The sequence below is a fragment of the Vanessa tameamea genome, chromosome W (assembly GCF_037043105.1).
Source record: "Vanessa tameamea isolate UH-Manoa-2023 chromosome W, ilVanTame1 primary haplotype, whole genome shotgun sequence".
NCBI lineage: Eukaryota > Metazoa > Arthropoda > Insecta > Lepidoptera > Nymphalidae > Vanessa > Vanessa tameamea.
The window spans coordinates 1,952,704-1,970,846 of record NC_087340.1 but is presented as its reverse complement, the minus strand read 5'-3'; the positions used below and the strand labels follow the sequence as shown (position 1 = coordinate 1,970,846).

Genomic DNA, 18,143 nt, shown 5'->3' with positions numbered 1-18,143 from the left:
TAAAGCCCGCATTTACAATTGACACCGAAGAATGCAAGAGCGCACCATATAAGGACACGACTAATGTAAACACAGGAACAATTGACCCGAAGATTACAAGATCTGGTCGAATTAGCAAACCAGTAGTTCGCTTCAATCTATAAGCACTACATCTTCTTGCCAAAAATATACAAAGAAACATAAAATTTAAAATAGAAATATAAAATAGACAAAGATATGGATTCCCTTTATACAATAAGCGAGGCGACATTGGCAAATTGCGTGGTTTCCGCGGTACCGTTAGATCGGTTGGTAGTCGCGTTATCCAGAATTACGAAAATTGTTTACGGCTTAAGCTCACCAGTCTCTCTACGCGCGAAGGTGACCGTTCGCGCGCTACAGTTTCTCAGAAACATCGAGGCAAAGGAGAAGCGCCTTGACCTTTGCTTCGCGACGTGCATACCCCGCCCAAAATGTGGCGAGCAAAACCTTTGTCTCGGGGAACTGTGGGAATTACCGCGGGAGCATGAATGGCTGTGCCTCAGATGTGGACGGCCATTATACGAGATTAAAACAGACACTTGAGGGATATTTTTAAACTAATTTTATAAAATATTTGCAAGTGATGTGTCAACAGTGATGTGAAAAATATAGAGAATTAGAGGGTTACACGTCGGTAGCATACCGCAGGGGCGAACTGGGCCCAGACGGCCCGACCACCCGACGAATCATTGTGTGAGGATAAAGTGAAATAGTGGATAATATAGGATAATAAAGTGTTATTTTTCGTGGTAAATCTTCAATTTATATGTGTAATAGTTAAGGTTCATAGTTTATGTTTTAAAAATATGTAGAGTTGTTAAATTTACATATACATATATAGTTCTCATATTACTTATTTGTTAGCATACCTATATTCTTGTTTATTTTGTTTTAAATATTGTCTATATAATCTGTCTTTTTACATTTTGTTTATATGCGTATATTTTGTAATGTGCAATTGTATTCGATAAGCATAATTTATCATGAAATTCCTGCAATATTTTAACTGTTACTTATTTTTTGTAAAGGGGGGAGTAATGTGCCGTATATGCACATAGGTATTAAAGTGAACAATTGATAAAGCTCACATGTTCTATGACTAAAATGTTTCACATCTGTGTATCTCTTACTCTTTGATATCATGTATAAAAGTCGAAACATTGCATATGTAAAACAGTGCGTCACAGTCCGTATAATTGTACCGTCTCGTTAATAAATCATGAACCAGTTAGTGACTTTCATTATCCTCAACCTCAGCCCAGCAATAAGGCTATCAGAGAATTCCCAGTCCCTAAAACAGTCAGGCAACTCAAACGGTTTTTGGGAATGCTTAACTTTTACAGGAGATTTTTACCTCACTCAGCTTCAGTCCAGGCTCCTTTAAACTCCTTACTTGCTGGCAGCGTTAAGGCATCACAGTCCATAGACATATCCGGTGAAATACTGCAAGCATTTAACAACTGTAAGGAAAGTCTTGCCAATGCTGCATTACTGGCACACCCAGATTGTTGTGCGGAACTTGCTCTGGTAACAGACGCATCTGACACAGCAATGGGGGCAGTTTTGCAGCAATTGAAGAACGGTGCCTGGGAGCCACTGGCATTCTTCTCTCGGAAGCTGAGTCCATCACATCAAAAATATTCTCCGTACGACCGCGAGCTCTTAGCTATATACGAGAGCATTAAACATTACCGGCATATGTTAGAAATACGTCATTTCATAGTGTATACCGACCAAAAGCCTCTTTGTCACGCTTTCGACGAGAGGAAAGTAAATTGCTCACCTAGGTAGTACCGTCACCTCGACTATATCTCACAGTTCACGACCGATATTAGGCACATCGCAGGTAAGGACAACGTCGTCGACGACACCTTATCTCGTGTCGATGAACTTTTTTTTTTTTATGTCATAGGTGGCAAACGAGCAGGAGGCTCACCTGATGGAAAGTGATAATTCCCACAGTTCCCCGAGGCAAAGGTTTTGCTCGCCACATTTTGAGTGGGGTATGCACGTCGCGAAGCAAAGGTCAAGGCACTTGTCCTTTGCCTCGATGTTTCTGAGAAACTGTAGCGCGCGAACGGTTACCTTCGCGCGTAGAGAAACTGGTGAGCTTAAGCCGTAAACAATTTCAGTAGTTCAGCTTTCTCCTTCGCTGTATGGGCCAATGACTCACCGTCCTTGTGCAGAGATGGTAAGGAAGGCTGACAGAAATTCCCTAAGACATCCTTGGCGAGAGACCAGAACGCACGTGTTCCTGAAGGGAGGCGCACCAGTCTCTCGCCAATTCTGCCAATGTACTCCGTCTTCGCCTTAGCAATCACGTTTTTGAAGGACCTAGAGGCATCGTTATACTCCTTTCTGAATGCGCTGGTATTTACATCACGAGACACCGATGCGCCAGCCCAGTCTTGATAGCGTTCCCATTTTCGGCGTGAAGCCGTTTTGCAGAAACGACCAAACCAGGTCTGGGACTTGCCACCGACGGGGACCGCAGAATATGGAATGAATAGTTCCATACCCTGAAGCACCACATCGGCGACAGAGTCAGCAACAACGCTCGGATCATCCGGCGAGAAACAAACCTGCCCCCATGGGTAGGATGCAAAGAAGGACCGCATCGCATCCCAATCTGCTGACTTGTAGTGCCACACTCGGCGGCAGCCCACGAAACGAGGTCGTGAATACCGCGCAACCGGCACTGTACTTCGGACGAGACAGTGGTCCGACGAGCCCAGAGGGGGATCGACGATAACCTGGTAGCCATCCGGATGGGAAGTCAGCAGAAGGTCCAACAGGGAAGGTGTATGATCCTCCACATCTGGTATTCGCGTTGGTGTGGGGACTAGTTGTGTCAAATCATATGCTAAAGCGAAGTCGAGAACAGATCTACCCGCATGATCGGTAGTACGCGATCCAAGCCATTCGGCATGGTGGGCATTAAAATCGCCAAGAATTACGATCTCTGCGGATGGGATCTGCTGCAGCATGGAATCTGTAGCCATTTGGACGTGCTCAACCAGTCGGTCGGTTTCGGTATTACCGCTATGGGACCTATAAGGGCACGCGTAGATTCGCGGATGGTCGTCGCAGTCTACACGCAGCCAGATAATCGATAGGTCCTGCTCTTCAAGGCTGCCGAGGCGTCGAGAGCAGATATCATCTCTGATGTAAACGCACACCCCAGCTCGTGGTACAAAGGAATGTTCCAATTTGTACCCGGGGTAAGAGAGAAAAGTCGTTTCGGCAGGAGAGGATATCTGGGTCTCGGTAAGAAAGAGCAAGGCCGGCTTCGCCGTCTCAAGGTGAAAGTGAAGCGTTCAAGTTGGAGTTGAGTCCCCTTATGTTGCAGAAGTCCACGGTGAGGGTGGTAGGGGTTGCCTTATGATGCCTGCTCCGCTTGCCCCGAACAGTGGCGAGCGCAAAATTGCCCCCCCCAGAATTCGGAGGGCAGCCTGGGCATCCCTGCTCAGGTGGTGTACGTCCTGAGCATGGATGCCCAGAGAGGGATTCTCCACCGCAGTCGCTGATGGTACCCTCCTGGGGTAATAAAACCAAATTCTGCACAACCATTATGTTTTGGGGGGGAGGGGGATCGGGCCTCCGGGACTCTCACATACCGGACGAAACGCAGTAGCGTAGCTACCACTTTACGCCGATTTTAAATGAGAGAGTGGTACTTCCCCGGGCGTGCCGGCCCATTCGGCTGCAACCCGAAAGTATGCAGTGTGGCACTACCACTAGAAACTCCAGATACTAGTCGATTTAGACATGCTAGCTTCATCTCACGCCTCAGACAAGGAGTTGGCTCAGCTTCTGAAAGGAGAATCTTCACTTCACCTCAGAAGGTTGAGCATTCCTAATTCCCGATCTGAGCTTTATTGTGATGTCAGCACTGCATCACCAAGGCCCTTCGTGACGAAACTCTTGAGGAGACAAATCTTTGACAGCCTCCATAGCCTTAGCCACCCAGTTGCTAACGCCACGGCTAAGCGATTCGTTTGGCCTGGGATGCGCAGAGACTATCGAGAGTGGTCTCGTCAATGCTCTTCGTGTCAACGCGCCAAGGTTTATCGTCACGTGTCATCTCCTATGGGCACGTTCGATCTTCCTCGCGCAAGATTTTCTTTCGTACACATCGACATTGTAGGCCCTCTACCTATTTCGCAAGGCTATCGCTATTGTTTGACGGCGGTGGATCGTTTCACTCGCTGGCCAGAAGTCACACCCATGGTAGACATTACCGCTGAAACAGTTGGAAAGGCAGTGATATTGTGGATATCCAGATTTGGATGTCCAACGAATATCCTCACCGACCGCGGTCGCCAGTTCGAATCGGCACTTTTCCAATTTCTTGGAAAAATGATTGGATTCAAACATCGCCGGACTACCGCATATCACCCATCATGCAACGGGCTAGTGGAACGATTCCATCGCCAACTAAAAGCAGCGATTATGTGTCACGCTGACTGTAATTGGGTAGACAGTTTACCGCTGGTTCTCTTAGGCATTAGGTCATATTTTAAAGCCGACTTGCAAACGTCATCGGCAGAGCTAGTATACGGCGAACCTCTACGATTGCCAGGAGAATTCTTCTCCGAAACTATTCCTGACTCAACTGACATAACAGACTTCACAACCCGTCTACGTCACTTAGCAGTAAAACTTCGTCCATCTCCTACTTCGCGTTACGGCGCACATAAAATATTTGTGTACAAGGACTTAGCAGTTTTTAGCCACGTTTTTCTAAGGGACGACACACTAAGAGGTGCTTTACAACCCCCTTATTCTGGCCCCTATGAAGTGCTGGAGAGAGGTGACAAGACCTTTAAAATACAGATCAAGGGCAAAAGTGTGACAGTATCTATAGACCGCCTCAAACCAGCATATTCCTTAATGGACACAAATCCCGATCCTATCCACAAAACCACTCCTACCCATGCACCTTCTACTACCCTACCTGGCCCTCGTGCCACAAAACACCATTCCACAACTCAGGGTAACTCTAATAGAACACGTTCAGGCCGTACAGTTCGATTCCCCGATTTTTATCGCCCGTAGGGACGGTCTCTGGGGGGGAGTGATGTAGGATCATTATCCTATTCTACTTTTTATAATAATATTTATATTTAATAATAATATTTGTTTCTAGTTTATATTACATACGCAGTCTACTAATTATTTAATGTTATATATGTAAAAATTTATATAAATACTTAATATTATAAATGACACATTTCGTGTACGGTGTAACAGGAGGTTCGTAATAGTGACGATGCACGAGCCTATTGTTCTCGCGTCGTGCGTCTGCGCTGCGGATCGTCACTCTTCGAGAATCAGTCGATCCGCACCGTATGAACCTTGAACCTGTGTCGCTCGATCGCCGCCGCTCGCTTATCGCGTCGCCTATTTATTCGTTACGATATTTGAACTGTATTCTATCGTTCTTTCGCGCCTTCTGTTTTCCTGTGTGTACTCTTCTCTCGAACCCTTGTGTGTGTGTAGTACTTCTTAAGGCAATATACTTTTATTTGATTTAAAAACCTGGACTTATATTTAATTGCCTTATAATCCTTCACGCCCAAAAGCTAATACACCAAGATGGTATTGTAATACAAATTATAAACGCAAATGACTCATTCAAAACTACTACACTTATAAACAACGATATATAATAACAAAACAACTATATACTATTACTATACTATACTAAAGAAAATGGTATTCTTATATAATATTTAAATAATCCCAGATTATGCAGTATGTTTGTAATTGACAATAACAAAACTGATGACAACTGACACTATGCAGTTCAAATACTATACATTTGTGTTACATTAGGTACACTATATTAATTATGCTAATGATATAACTATTTAAAACTTCAGACATGATATAAGTTATACCTAACATGTTATATTATTACTTTATTTGACAATAAATTGGTAAAGATGATACCTATGTATGTGCATTATACAAAGTAGTTCGTGTATCATAATGAACTAGTTACTACATACTATTACTACTACATACTACTATTTGCGGGGGCCGTCGGTCTTTTAAATATATTATCTCACACGTTTTTCCTAATTTTTTGCAAACATTGTACAGCGGCCTGCCGCCGGACATGACCTACCGGCGCAACCGGACACGTTTGGTCCGTAGATGAGCTCGGGCTCTTTTCTGGAGACGAACGATTGGCCAACTCTTCCTTCCCCCTCGGCTCTCTAGCCTCACTATCATCTTCTGCTTCTACACTCAGTCTACGCCTATTGCAGGCCTCGATTTTTGTGAGGGAGAAGCGTGATTTACGATTTTTATCGCACATTATCTGATCCACGTGTCGTTTGTATATTTGACCGTCACTCGTTTTGACGGAGTACGACACCGGACTCGAACGATCTAGAACTACTCCTTCCGCCCACTTCCGATTGCGCCTAGAGTAGTCTCGAATCAACTCTGAGTCTCCGGGAGCCACAACTCTCAACGGTGTGTCTCGACGCAGCTCGCTAGCTAGTTGCCGGTCGCGGACGCGCTCATCAGTATCGGGCCGTAGCAGATCGAGGCGCCCACGGAGCCGCCTGCCGAGCAACGCCACCGACGGTTCCCGCCCGGTCGTACTGTGTTCGGTGTTCCGGTACGAGGATAAAAATCTACTTAAAGCAGTATCCTCGTCCTCGTTTTCTAATTAAGCCTTTTTTAAAGCCCTTTTTACCGAGCGCACTGCATTTTCAGCCGCTCCATTGCTAGCGGGATGGTAAGGAGCCGTCAGCGTATGCCCTATTCCATTTCGTTGGAAATACGTTGCGACCTCCGCGGACGTGAAAGGCGGGCCGTTATCACTAATTATTATTTTTGGTAATCCAAAACGGGCAAATATTTTCCTAAGAATAGAAATGAATAGAATAGAATAGAATAGAATAATTCTTTTTTAGAATAGAATGAGGTTTGCCGCCGACGTGCTGCTGATCTTTTCAGCTTCGATCCATTTAGAGTGAGCATCAATAATAACAAGGTAATATTTATTATTGAAGGGCCCCAAATAATCGACATGAAGACGGGACCACGGCTCAACCGGCCACGGCCACGAATGGAGCGGAGCCGGTGGCGGTTCGGGCCGCACCGCGAGACACGCGCCGCAATCGCGCACCGCTCGCTCGATATCCGCGTCTATAGTCGCCCACCAAACGTAGTTACGAGCTATTTGCTTCATTTTAACAATACCCGGATGTCCATCGTGAATCTCTTTTAGAATAGCGTTTTGCATCGTCCTCGGTATTATTATTTTGTAGCCCCACTATTGTGGGGCTACAAAATAATAATGCCTATTGGCAGCCTTGATCGATACAGATATTTTCTTTACGCCTAAAGTACGCATTGTACTCCTTATCCACGGCCGGCGGCCAGCCGTGTAAGACGTAACCATACATTTTGCTTAAAATGGGATCTTTTGCCGTTTCAGTTTTGATATCTTTAAAACTGAGCGGGAAACTATCTTGCACAAAATTCAAGTAAGTCGCTGCCTGGCATTCCTTTGTGCCTTGTCCAACAGATGAGCGTAGCAATGGAAGTCTGGACAGCGCATCGGCCTGACAGTTCTCCGCGGACCTCACGAACTCGACCGTGAAGTCGTAAGCCGCCAACGTCATAGCGTAGCGCTGTAGTCTGCTCGCGGCTGTAGTGGGAATACCTTTATTTTTTTTAAAGATATAACTGAGAGGCTTATGATCGCTGCGCAGTATAAATCGTCGGCCATAAAGATACTGGTGATGCTTAGTTACACTGAAAACTATAGCCAAGGCCTCCTTGGCGAGCTGGGAGTAGTTGCGTTCCGCGGCGTTGAGCGTGCGAGAAGCGCAGCTAACGGGACGCTCGCGACCATCCGCGCCGCGCTCCATCAGAACCGCACCCAGCCCGTGGGCGCTGCTGTCCACCGCCAGGATGAGTGGCAGCTCCGGGTCGTAGCGAGCGAGCACCGGAGCGCTACTCAATAACTCTTTAATTTTAATAAAAGCCTTATCGCACTTGTGTGTCCACACCCATTTGACATCTTTTTTCAATAAATCATATAAAGGTTTTAAAATTTCACTTATATTATATACGAACTTTGCATAGAAATTGACGAGACCTATAAAACTCCTCAACTGTGTTATATTAGTGGGCTGTGGTGCGTCGACGATTGCTTTTATTTTTTTTGTGTCAGTATGCAAACCGTTTTTGTTAATTTTATATCCTAAATATGTAACGCTATCCTTAAAAAATTGGCATTTATCAAAATTAATACGAAGACCGTTATCTTTTAGCCTCTGTAGAACAGCTCTTAAATTTTTAAGATGAGTAGCACTATCTTTACCCGTAATACAAATATCATCAGCAAATACGGCAGTAGACGGCAGCCCGTTAAGTGTCTCCTCCATAATTTTCTGGAAGTTTTCTGGTATACACTTGATACCGAACGGTACTCGACGGTATACAAATGTCCCCACATGCGTTGTTATGGCCGTCATCGCCCGAGACTCCTCATGAAGGATACATTGCTGAAATGCGTTAGATAAGTCAAGTTTCGTATACTGCTCGCCCCCTGCTAAAATTGAAAATATTTCTTCTATTCGTGGCAACGGATAGTGAAAATCTTTAAGTATCGGATTTAGAGTGATTTTATAGTCACCACATATGCGAATATCCCCATTAGATTTAATGACGGGCACAATGGGAGTGCCGTAGTCCGAACGGTCCACCTTATAGATAACTCCCTCGCGCTGCAAGCGCTCGAGTTCAGTCGCAACGCGCTCGCGCAGCGCCAGCGGCAGAGGACGCGCCTTAACAAAAACCGGTTTCTTATCGTTCAAATGTAAGCGAATGCATGATTTAAAAGTACCTAGTCCCTCCGCAAACACTTCTGGATATTCTCGTTTTAATTTACTAGCTATCGAATCACGTTCGGTTATCTTGTGACATTCTACAATTGTCAATTTTAATTCTTTGATCCACGTACGACCCATCAAAAGTGGGCCTCCGTTTTCAACAACATATAGTTTAAGTTTAGCCGAATTTTGACCAAAACGTACATCCACATCAATATACCCGAGAGTGTCGATAGTATCATAAGTATATGACTTTAATATAAAATTTTTATTATGCATTACAATATGGTTAAAGTATTTATCATAAAATGTTTTGGATATTGCGGATATTTTACTCCCCGTATCAATTTCGAATTTACATTTGACATAATTGACGAACAAAGTAGCGTAATAAGGTCTATCACCTTCGCCACCCGTAACTAAATTATAAAAATTACCATCGTCACCCTCGGAATCACTATGGTTATTTATAAAGTACTAACCTTTCGACTTTGCCTTTCCAATAGGCCCCACGTGATTACTTTTATTTAAACACATCACTTTTAAATGTCCTTTCATGCCGCACAAATCACATGTGAAATTTTTGTAACGACACTTACTCGGCGTGTGAGTAGCCCTACCGCATCGCGCATACGGCACGCGCCCGTCCGCTGCCCGATCGCCGCCGCCGCCGCCGCTGCTCGCTGCTGCACCGCCCGCGCCGCCACTCCGGCCGGCTCCGCTAGCGCGCGCTCGCGCCGCTGGCCCGTTGCCGCTCACCCGGTGCAGCGCATCCGCGCTAGCGCCTTCACCGCCGACCGGAGCGCCCGCCGTGCTCGCGTGCCGCTCCGCCGCCTCGAGAGCGCTAGCCAACTCCACAGCCCTCTTGTAGTCGATATCCTTCTCGGCGAATATTCTCGACCGCATTTCTTCACTATATAATCCGGAGACAAATTGATCTCGTAGATTCTCCTCCAGTTTCGACCCAAAGTTGCAAGTCTTAGCCAAATGTTTTAATCCTTGTAGATATAAACGAATGCTTTCACCTTCTAACTGGGTTCTTTGTCTAAAAATGTGTCTCTCGGCTATCCCGGACTTTTCAGGTTCCAAATGATGTTTAAGCAATTCAACGAGCTCATCGAATTCTTTATCCTCCGGGTGATCGGGCGAACACAAATCACAAAGTAAATTGTAACACTCGACACCGACTAATGTTAACAACGTGGCAACTTTAAGTCCGTCGTCGATACTATTTAAAGTTATAAACTGTTTTAGACGACGCACGTAACTGTCCCAGTTTTGTGATTCGACCGAAAAAGGTTCTATTTTACCGATGGGCATTTTAAGATTTATTAAAAACTTTTAAAATCCTATAATACTTTTAAAAAAGAAACCGACTGCGCCAATGTTACGTCAATGAAAGTCCGAGATCCAAAGCAGATTGTTTTATTCAAATAATGTTCTATCTACCTTACATTACACATATCGTACACAACAGATATGAATACTTATAATTATTTTTTTGTTAACGCACCAAACTGAAGTGTATACTTGTGAGGTGTGGATACCTGCTGAAGGTCTTATGATGACCAGGTCAGCGCCCAACGGTTCTCAATAATGGAATTAATCAGGAATCATCAGTTTTCAAAATTTGCCTAATTGATCACGGTTGCTAAACAGAATACAAGCTGAAGGTCTGATGATGACCAGGTCAGCAACCAACAGTTCTCAATAATGGAATTAGACAGGAGGAACCAGCTATCAACATTTGGCTAATTCATCACGGTTGCTACTACAGAATACCTGCTGAAGGTATTATGATGACCAAATTAGAACTTAAAAGGTTGTCAGTAATAAAAATACATAAAAATAATTTTTTTGGTTATGAAAATATTAAGGAAAATATAGTTTTCAATATTTATCTTATTCCGTACAGATGCTTTACATTGATAAGTAAGTTGACATGCATGACAAAGTGGGTAATAAAAAGCAATAGTCGTCGCCCAGTTGTCTAAATTCAGCCATAATTAATTACAATTTTACTACAACATTCATTTAAAATAAAGTAAAAATTATACATAGATCAAAGTAAAGTAAAACCAAATACAGTTAAAAAAAGGTAAAATGAAGTAAAAGTAAAAACGTCAAGTACAACGAAATACAAGTTAAAAAGTAAAACAAAACAGATTTAACAAAATCAACTTGTGCCTACGTATTATCTTTTATTAATGTAAGCAAAAATCACTGTCCATAATGGCACCTAGAAACAAGTCGATATTCGATATGCTACATTGTCAATTAATACATTATTATATGTTCTGTCGCCAGTCGCCATTCTAACTTCGCACTGTAATATCGTCGTAAAAATTAAATATTGTAAATTATATTACAATAAATATATCTATACTCAATTGCCTTTCATTACATCATCCACAAGACACAAAGGCATATTGGTGACCCCGACGTGATTGAGTCAGTTTATACGAAATTATAAGTGATTATAAAATGACCAGTGAAAATAGAACACCATCAGCCAGCACAGCATCCGAGTTAGCAACAGTCACAGTGTCATCAAGAATCCCTGAGTTTTGGTGCGATCAAGCTCGCTTATGGTTTGTGCAATGTGAAGCCATATTAACACCTCAAAAACTAAGCGACGAAGCGAAGTTCAACTTAGTCGTCACGAAGCTGGGAAAAGACGTAATACAACAAGTCAGCGACATTCTACTTCAGCAACCCCAAACGAAGAAATATGACACCCTAAAATCGAGATTATTAGCAGTGTACGAAGAATCAGAAAATCGTCAACTCCAAAAACTTTTGAGTGAAATCGACCTTGGCGATGAGAAACCATCTCAACTTTTGAGACGCATGCGAGATTTAGCCAGGGGGAAAATTCCCGACGAAACGCTGAGTATCATGTGGCAAGGTCATTTGCCAGCCGCAGTACGCTCCGTCCTTGCCGTCACTGATGTAAAAGATTTGGAAAATTTGGCTACTATTGTAGACAAAATTATGGAAAATACAAGGCCTATTCAAATAGCGGAGGTTAGTAGTAAACCGTCGACGTCAGCTGATAGCCTTTCCGTGTTGCAAGCACAAGTGGCTCAGTTATCTTTACAAGTGATGGAATTGCAGAACATTCAAAGATTTCAACACAAAAAACGAAATTATAATATTCATAATCGCTACCGATCAAAATCCCGTGGCCGTAATATGATACGACGTAAGTCACGGAGCGCCGATGATCTTTGCTACTATCATGCGCGATTTCGCCATAGAGCTAACAAATGTACAGAGCCGTGCGCATGGAATAAACAAAATACCCAGAACAAGGAAAACTAAGTAAGGTGCAGTCAGTGACGGATGTCTGCACCCTTTTACCATGCCACCGCCTTTGCGTGACCGACTTAAACAGTGGTCTACGTTTTTTGGTGGACACGGGAGCCAACGTTTCTGTTTTGCCAGCCGTTAAAAACTAAACATACAAAAGTAAAAAAGACATAATACTCAAAATTAATTGAAATAAAACAAAATACCTAATAAATGTAAAACGTAGAAACAGAGTCAATTAAAATACAAAAAGTAAAACATTCTTAAAACAAAGTAAGCTAAAAAAAATACAAGTCAAAAAGTAAAACTAAACAGAAGTCTAAAGTAGAAAGTGAAGTAAAACAAAATAAAAGTAATAAAAAATAGAAGTAACGGAGTAAAAAAAATTGTGCAAATTAAAAATCAGTGAAATCTAAAAACCGTGAACAGGTTGGTTGGTCGCTAATTGGATTCGGGAACTGTGTCGACTGTTCGGTTTCTTGTGAGAGGTGAGAGCAGTATTCCATGTGAGGCCGAATTTGCGCCTTGTATAGTCTTAGACCATGGGCCGACGTGAAATACTGTCTTGCCTTGCTGAGCACACCGAACTTTTTTGATGCCAATTTAGCTTTGCCTTCCAATTGACCGCGGAACTGAACGAGGCTCGAAACATCGACGCCAAGTATTCCGATAGTAGCTGTGGCGGCATTGACAAATTTGAAGTCGGAGCATGCACCGTCAACAACGACTTTGATGCTCCGATCTGCCAAAAAACTGGTAATCCAATTGCATAATTTCCTGGGAAGCCCATAGGAAGGAAGCTTCGAAAGAAGCGCTTTGTGCCACACGCGATCGAAAGCCTTCGCTATGTCCAGACTGGCTGCTAATGCCTCCCCCTTGCTCTTAACTGCTTCCATCCATTTATGAGTCAGGCAAACTAGAAGATCACCGGCTGAGCGACCCCGACGGAAACCGTACTGGCGGTCGCTAATCAGCTGGTACTCCTCTAGGTACCGCAGGAGCTGGCAGTTAATAATGGACTCCATTACCTTGGAGAACAAGGAGGTGATAGCTATAGGCCTATAATTGGACGCGTCTGACCGGTTGCCCTTTTTAGGGATCGGATGCACCAAAGCAGTCTTCCAGGAGTTCGGGACGACGCCGAATGCATAGGATTGCCGGAAAAGACGCGTTAAGACCGGTGCCAACTCGGGAGCACAAGTCCGTAGCACGATTGGAGGGATGCCATCGGGTCCACTCGACTTATGAATATCCAAGGAAAGAAGAAGGAAAGAAGAGAGACCAGAACGCACGTGTTCCTGAAGGGAGGCGCACCAGTCTCTCGCCAATTCTGCCAATGTACTCCGTCTTCGCCCTAGCAATCACGTTTTTGAAGGACCTAGAGGCAGTGTTATATTCCTTTCTGAATGCGCTGGTATTTACATCACGAGACGCCGATGCGTTAGCCCAGTCTTGGTAGCGTTCCCATTTTCGGCGTGAAGCCGTTTTGCAGAAACGACCAAACCAGGGCTGAGACTTGCCACCGACGGGGACCGCAGAATACGGAATGAACAGTTCCATACCCTGAAGTACCACATCGGCGACAGAGTCAGCAACAACGCTCGGATCATCCGGCGAGAAACAAACCTGCCCCCATGAGTAGGATGCAAAGAAGGACCGCATCGCATCCCAATTTGCTGACTTGTAGTGCCACACTCGGCGGCAGCCCACGAAACGAGGTCGTGAATACCGCGCAACCGGCACTGTACTTCGGACGAGACAGTGGTCCGACGAGCCCAGAGGCGGATCGACGATAACCTGGTAGCCATCCGGATGGGAAGTCAGCAGAAGGTCCAACAGGGAAGGTGTATGATCCTCCACGTCTGGTATCGCGTTGGCGAGGGGACTAGTTGTATCAAATCATATGCTAAAGCGAAGTCGAGAACAGATCTACCCGCATGATCGGTAGTGCGCGATCCAAGCCATTCGGCATGGTGGGCATTAAAATCGCCAAGAATTACTATCTCTGCGGATGGGATCTGCTGCAGCATGGAATCTGTAGCCATTTGGACGTGCTCAACCAGTCGGTCGGTTTCGGCATTACCGCTATGGGACCTATAAAGGCACGCGTAGATTAGCGGATGGTCGTCGCAGTCTACACGCAGCCAGATAATTGATAGGTCCTGCCCTTCAAGGCTGCCGAGGCGTGCCGAGCATGGATGCCCAGAGAGGAATTCTCCACCGCAGTCGCTGATAGTACCCTCCTGGGGTAATAAAACCAAATTCTGCACAACCATTATGTTTTGGGGGGGAGGGGATCGGGCCTCCGGGACTCTCACATATCGGACGAAACGCAGTAGCGTAGCTATCACTTTACGCCGATTTTAAGTGAGAGAGTGGTACTTCCCCGGGCGGGCCGGCCCATTCGGCTGCAACCCGAAAGTATGCAGTGTGGCACTACCACTAGTAAAATTAAAACTTATATCTGGTTCTTGTGACTCCTCAAAAGTTTGCATGATTTTTCTATCTTCTTCCTTTTTTATAGCCTCTAAAATATACGGCGGATCTCTAATTGGCATATTTCGGGTATGACGTGGATCCAGCAGTTCTAGCAAAACACAGTTTAAATAAAAATTACTTAATTTTACTTTCATTTTATTTTCAAAAAAGTCATCATCTCTATTGATGTATTCAACTTTTAAGGGTTTCAACTCACTGGCCCAAATAAACATTTAGCCATTCGAGTCACATGTAATTAACCTTGAACCTGGTAATACTAATTGTGGGATTTATTGATCTGTAAAGCACCCGATTTATCTGCTAACCAAAAATAACTTTTTTTTTTAATATGGCTTCTACAAGCCCTATCTTGAACGCCGATAGTGGATATTTCACTTCTGATATCAACTTTTCCTTGTCTGGACAACTGATCCAGCGCTTTCTATTCGCTTTCTCTGCCGTGCTATAAAGGTACTGCATCTATATTAATTTTATATAGCAGTTGTTTGACCAAACTGGCATAACTAGTATTCGGCCTCATTTTAATTCATCATCCTCCTGCCCTTATCCCAATTTTACTTGGGGTCGGCGCAGCATGTCTTCTTCTTCCATACTTCTCTGTCGGACGTCATCTCACTAGTAACATTCTTTCTAACCATATCGTCTTTCACACAATCCATCCATTGTTTCTTGAGTCGTCCCCTACCTCTGTATCCATCCACATCCATTTTCAAAACCTTTCTCACAACATGGTCCTCATTCCTCCGCATAACATGCCCATACCAAGACAGCCGGTTTCCAGATAGCTTCTCGGTTACCGGTGCCACTTTCAAACTTCCTCTTATGTACTCATTCCTTACTCTATCCATTCGCGTAACACCACACATTCCTCTCAGCATTCTCATCTCCGCCACATGCAATTGTCTTTCAGTCATCCCTTTTATAGCCCAACACTCTGATCTATATAGAACAGCAGGTCTGACCATGGTTTTATAGATCTTCCCCTTAAGTTTAAGGGGAATACGGGGGTCACAAATTGTTCCCGTAACCTGCCGCCATTTCATCCACCCTGTGTTAATCCTGTGCTTTACCGTTCAATCCATTTCGCCATCGCCTTGAATGAGTGAACCGAGATACCGGAAGTCGGAGCAGACTGGCTATGGCTATATGGCTTCAGGACCGGAGAGACCGCCGAAATCGCATATCAAATCAAATCAAATCAAAAATCTTTATTCAATATAGAAGTGTTTACACTTGCTTATTGATTGTCAAAAATCTACCACCGGTTCGGAATTTAGCACCTCGGACCTGAGAAGAACCGGCGAAAGAAACTCAGCGGGATATTTTTTTTTTTTTCCATTTTGCATGTACAATAATAATTATATTTTAGTTATTTGAAACAGCCTGGAGGCGATCATTTCATTCCCAAGGTGTGCAGTCAACTAAAAAGTCATTAGTGTTGTAATATCCTTTAGCACACAAACGCTCTTTAACGATTCTTTTGAATTTTATAATTGAATAATTTTGAACGTTTTCTGGGATCCTGTTGTAAAAACGTATACATTGCCCCAAAAAAGAGTTACTAACCCTGTGTAATCGGGTACTTGGAGTAACAAGTTTATTCTTGTTCCTAGTGTTAATAGAATGTACGTCACAATTTCTGGGAAAATCGTTTATGTTTTTGCGTACATATATAACATTATCAAAAACAAATTGAGAAGCGACAGTCATTATTTTAATTTCTTTAAATTTATCTCTTAACGAATCTTTTGGGCCCAGGTTATAAATTGCACGAATAACCCTCTTCTGCAGTACAAAAATAGTATTAATGTCAGCTGCATTACCCCAGAGTAGGATGCCATACGACATTATACTGTGGAAATAACTGAAGTACACAAGGCGAGCCGTATCCACATCAGTCAAAAGTCTAATTTTTTTTACCGCATAGGCTGCAGAGCTGAGTCTATTCGCCAACTTATTTATATGGGGGCCCCATTGGAGCTTAGAGTCTATTGTCATACCAAGGAACTCTGTTGATTCTAAAACATCTAATGCTTCCCCGTTTAAGCGTACACTCGTTTTGACACATCTTACATTGGGAGTAGTGAATTTAGTACATTTAGTCTTTTTACTATTTAACATTAAATTATTAACACTAAACCAATTTACTAATTCAGAGAGAGTATTGTTCACATCGTCATATATTGAAAGACGTCTTTTTATTTTAAAAATTAAAGAAGTATCATCAGCAAACAATACTATCTCGAGTTTATCACCTAGGAGATGTGGCAGGTCATTTATATAAACAAGGAAGAGGAATGGTCCAAGAATTGATCCTTGAGGGACCCCCACAGTAACTGGAGACCCGGGAGATCTCTTTCCATTTACATCAACCCTCTGAATCCGATTGCTCAGATACGAAATCAGAAGACTGAGTGCAGTGTCCCTAATTCCATAATGACGTAGCTTCCTGACCAAAGTTTCGTGTTGCACGCAATCAAAGGCCTTAGATAAATCACAAAATATCCCTAAGGCATCCTGTGACTCCTCCCAGGCCCTGTAAATATTTTTAACGAGCTCAACACCAGCGTCAGTTGTCGAGCGACCCCTTGTAAATCCAAATTGTTTCTTGTGTAGCAACTTGTTATTGTTAAAATGTACTAGCATTTGATTTAGTAATAACTTTTCAAAGATCTTGCTAAGAGTTGGTAGTACAGAGATGGGCCTATAGTTGTTGGGGTCTGATGTACTACCTGACTTAAATATTGGTAATACTCTACTATGTTTCATGAGGTCAGGAAACACGCCACTAAGGACACATTTATTAAATATAGTGACAAGGTAGGGTGCGATTACATCAATTATTGAATTGACTACCTTGACAGAGATCCCCCACAGATCGGCCGTTTTCTTAATATCTAGTGATCTGAAGGAACTTATTACATCACTTACACTTACTGTATTAAATTTAAAGCTAATATTACATTTTTCCACGTGGTTTTTTAATAATGATTCAGCAACGGTAGGAGAGGAATTTAATGAGTTAGTAGTCGAAAATGGAATGTCAGCAAAAAATTTTTCAAAAACAGTTGCAACATCCCGATCTGAGGAAAATAAATTGTTGTCAATAGATAAGCTAAAGTCGGAGATGTTATTTTTGACTCTTCCAGTTTCACAATTAATAATTTTCCATGTCATTTTAATTTTATCAGGTGCGTCAATAATTTTTTTTTTTATATGCAATGATTTAGCTGTATGACATACACGTTTGAATAGTTTAGAGTAGGCACTAACATAACTGATAAATGAAAAAGACCGGTTGTATGATCTTTCACTATAAAGTTCATACAACCTCTGCCTACTCTTGTGAATTCCGACAGTCGCCCAATCATTAAATTTAAGAAAATTCCTAGAATAGACTGTCTTGGAAGTAAATGTGGCATTAAATTCTGTTTTAATTAATTTAAAAAA

At 43.1% G+C, this 18,143-nt stretch overlaps 1 protein-coding gene and 1 pseudogene across 1 annotated transcript; both read right to left on the bottom strand.

The window, feature by feature from the left end:
* LOC113403232 (FH1/FH2 domain-containing protein 3-like) overlaps nt 1-18,143 on the bottom strand; it is a 195,534-nt pseudogene that overhangs the window by 31,446 nt on the left and 145,945 nt on the right.
* On the bottom strand, nt 8,068-10,208 carry LOC135194620 (uncharacterized). Its single transcript, XM_064220231.1, has one exon. The coding sequence runs from the start codon at nt 10,200-10,202 to the stop codon at nt 9,360-9,362; it is 843 nt and encodes a 280-aa protein (XP_064076301.1). The 5' UTR covers nt 10,203-10,208; the 3' UTR covers nt 8,068-9,359.

What these genes read in the sequence shown, in the direction of transcription:
- LOC135194620 (XM_064220231.1), bottom strand. Translation starts at nt 10,202, where the DNA reads ATGCCCATCGGTAAAATAGAACCTTTTTCGGTCGAATCACAAAACTGG.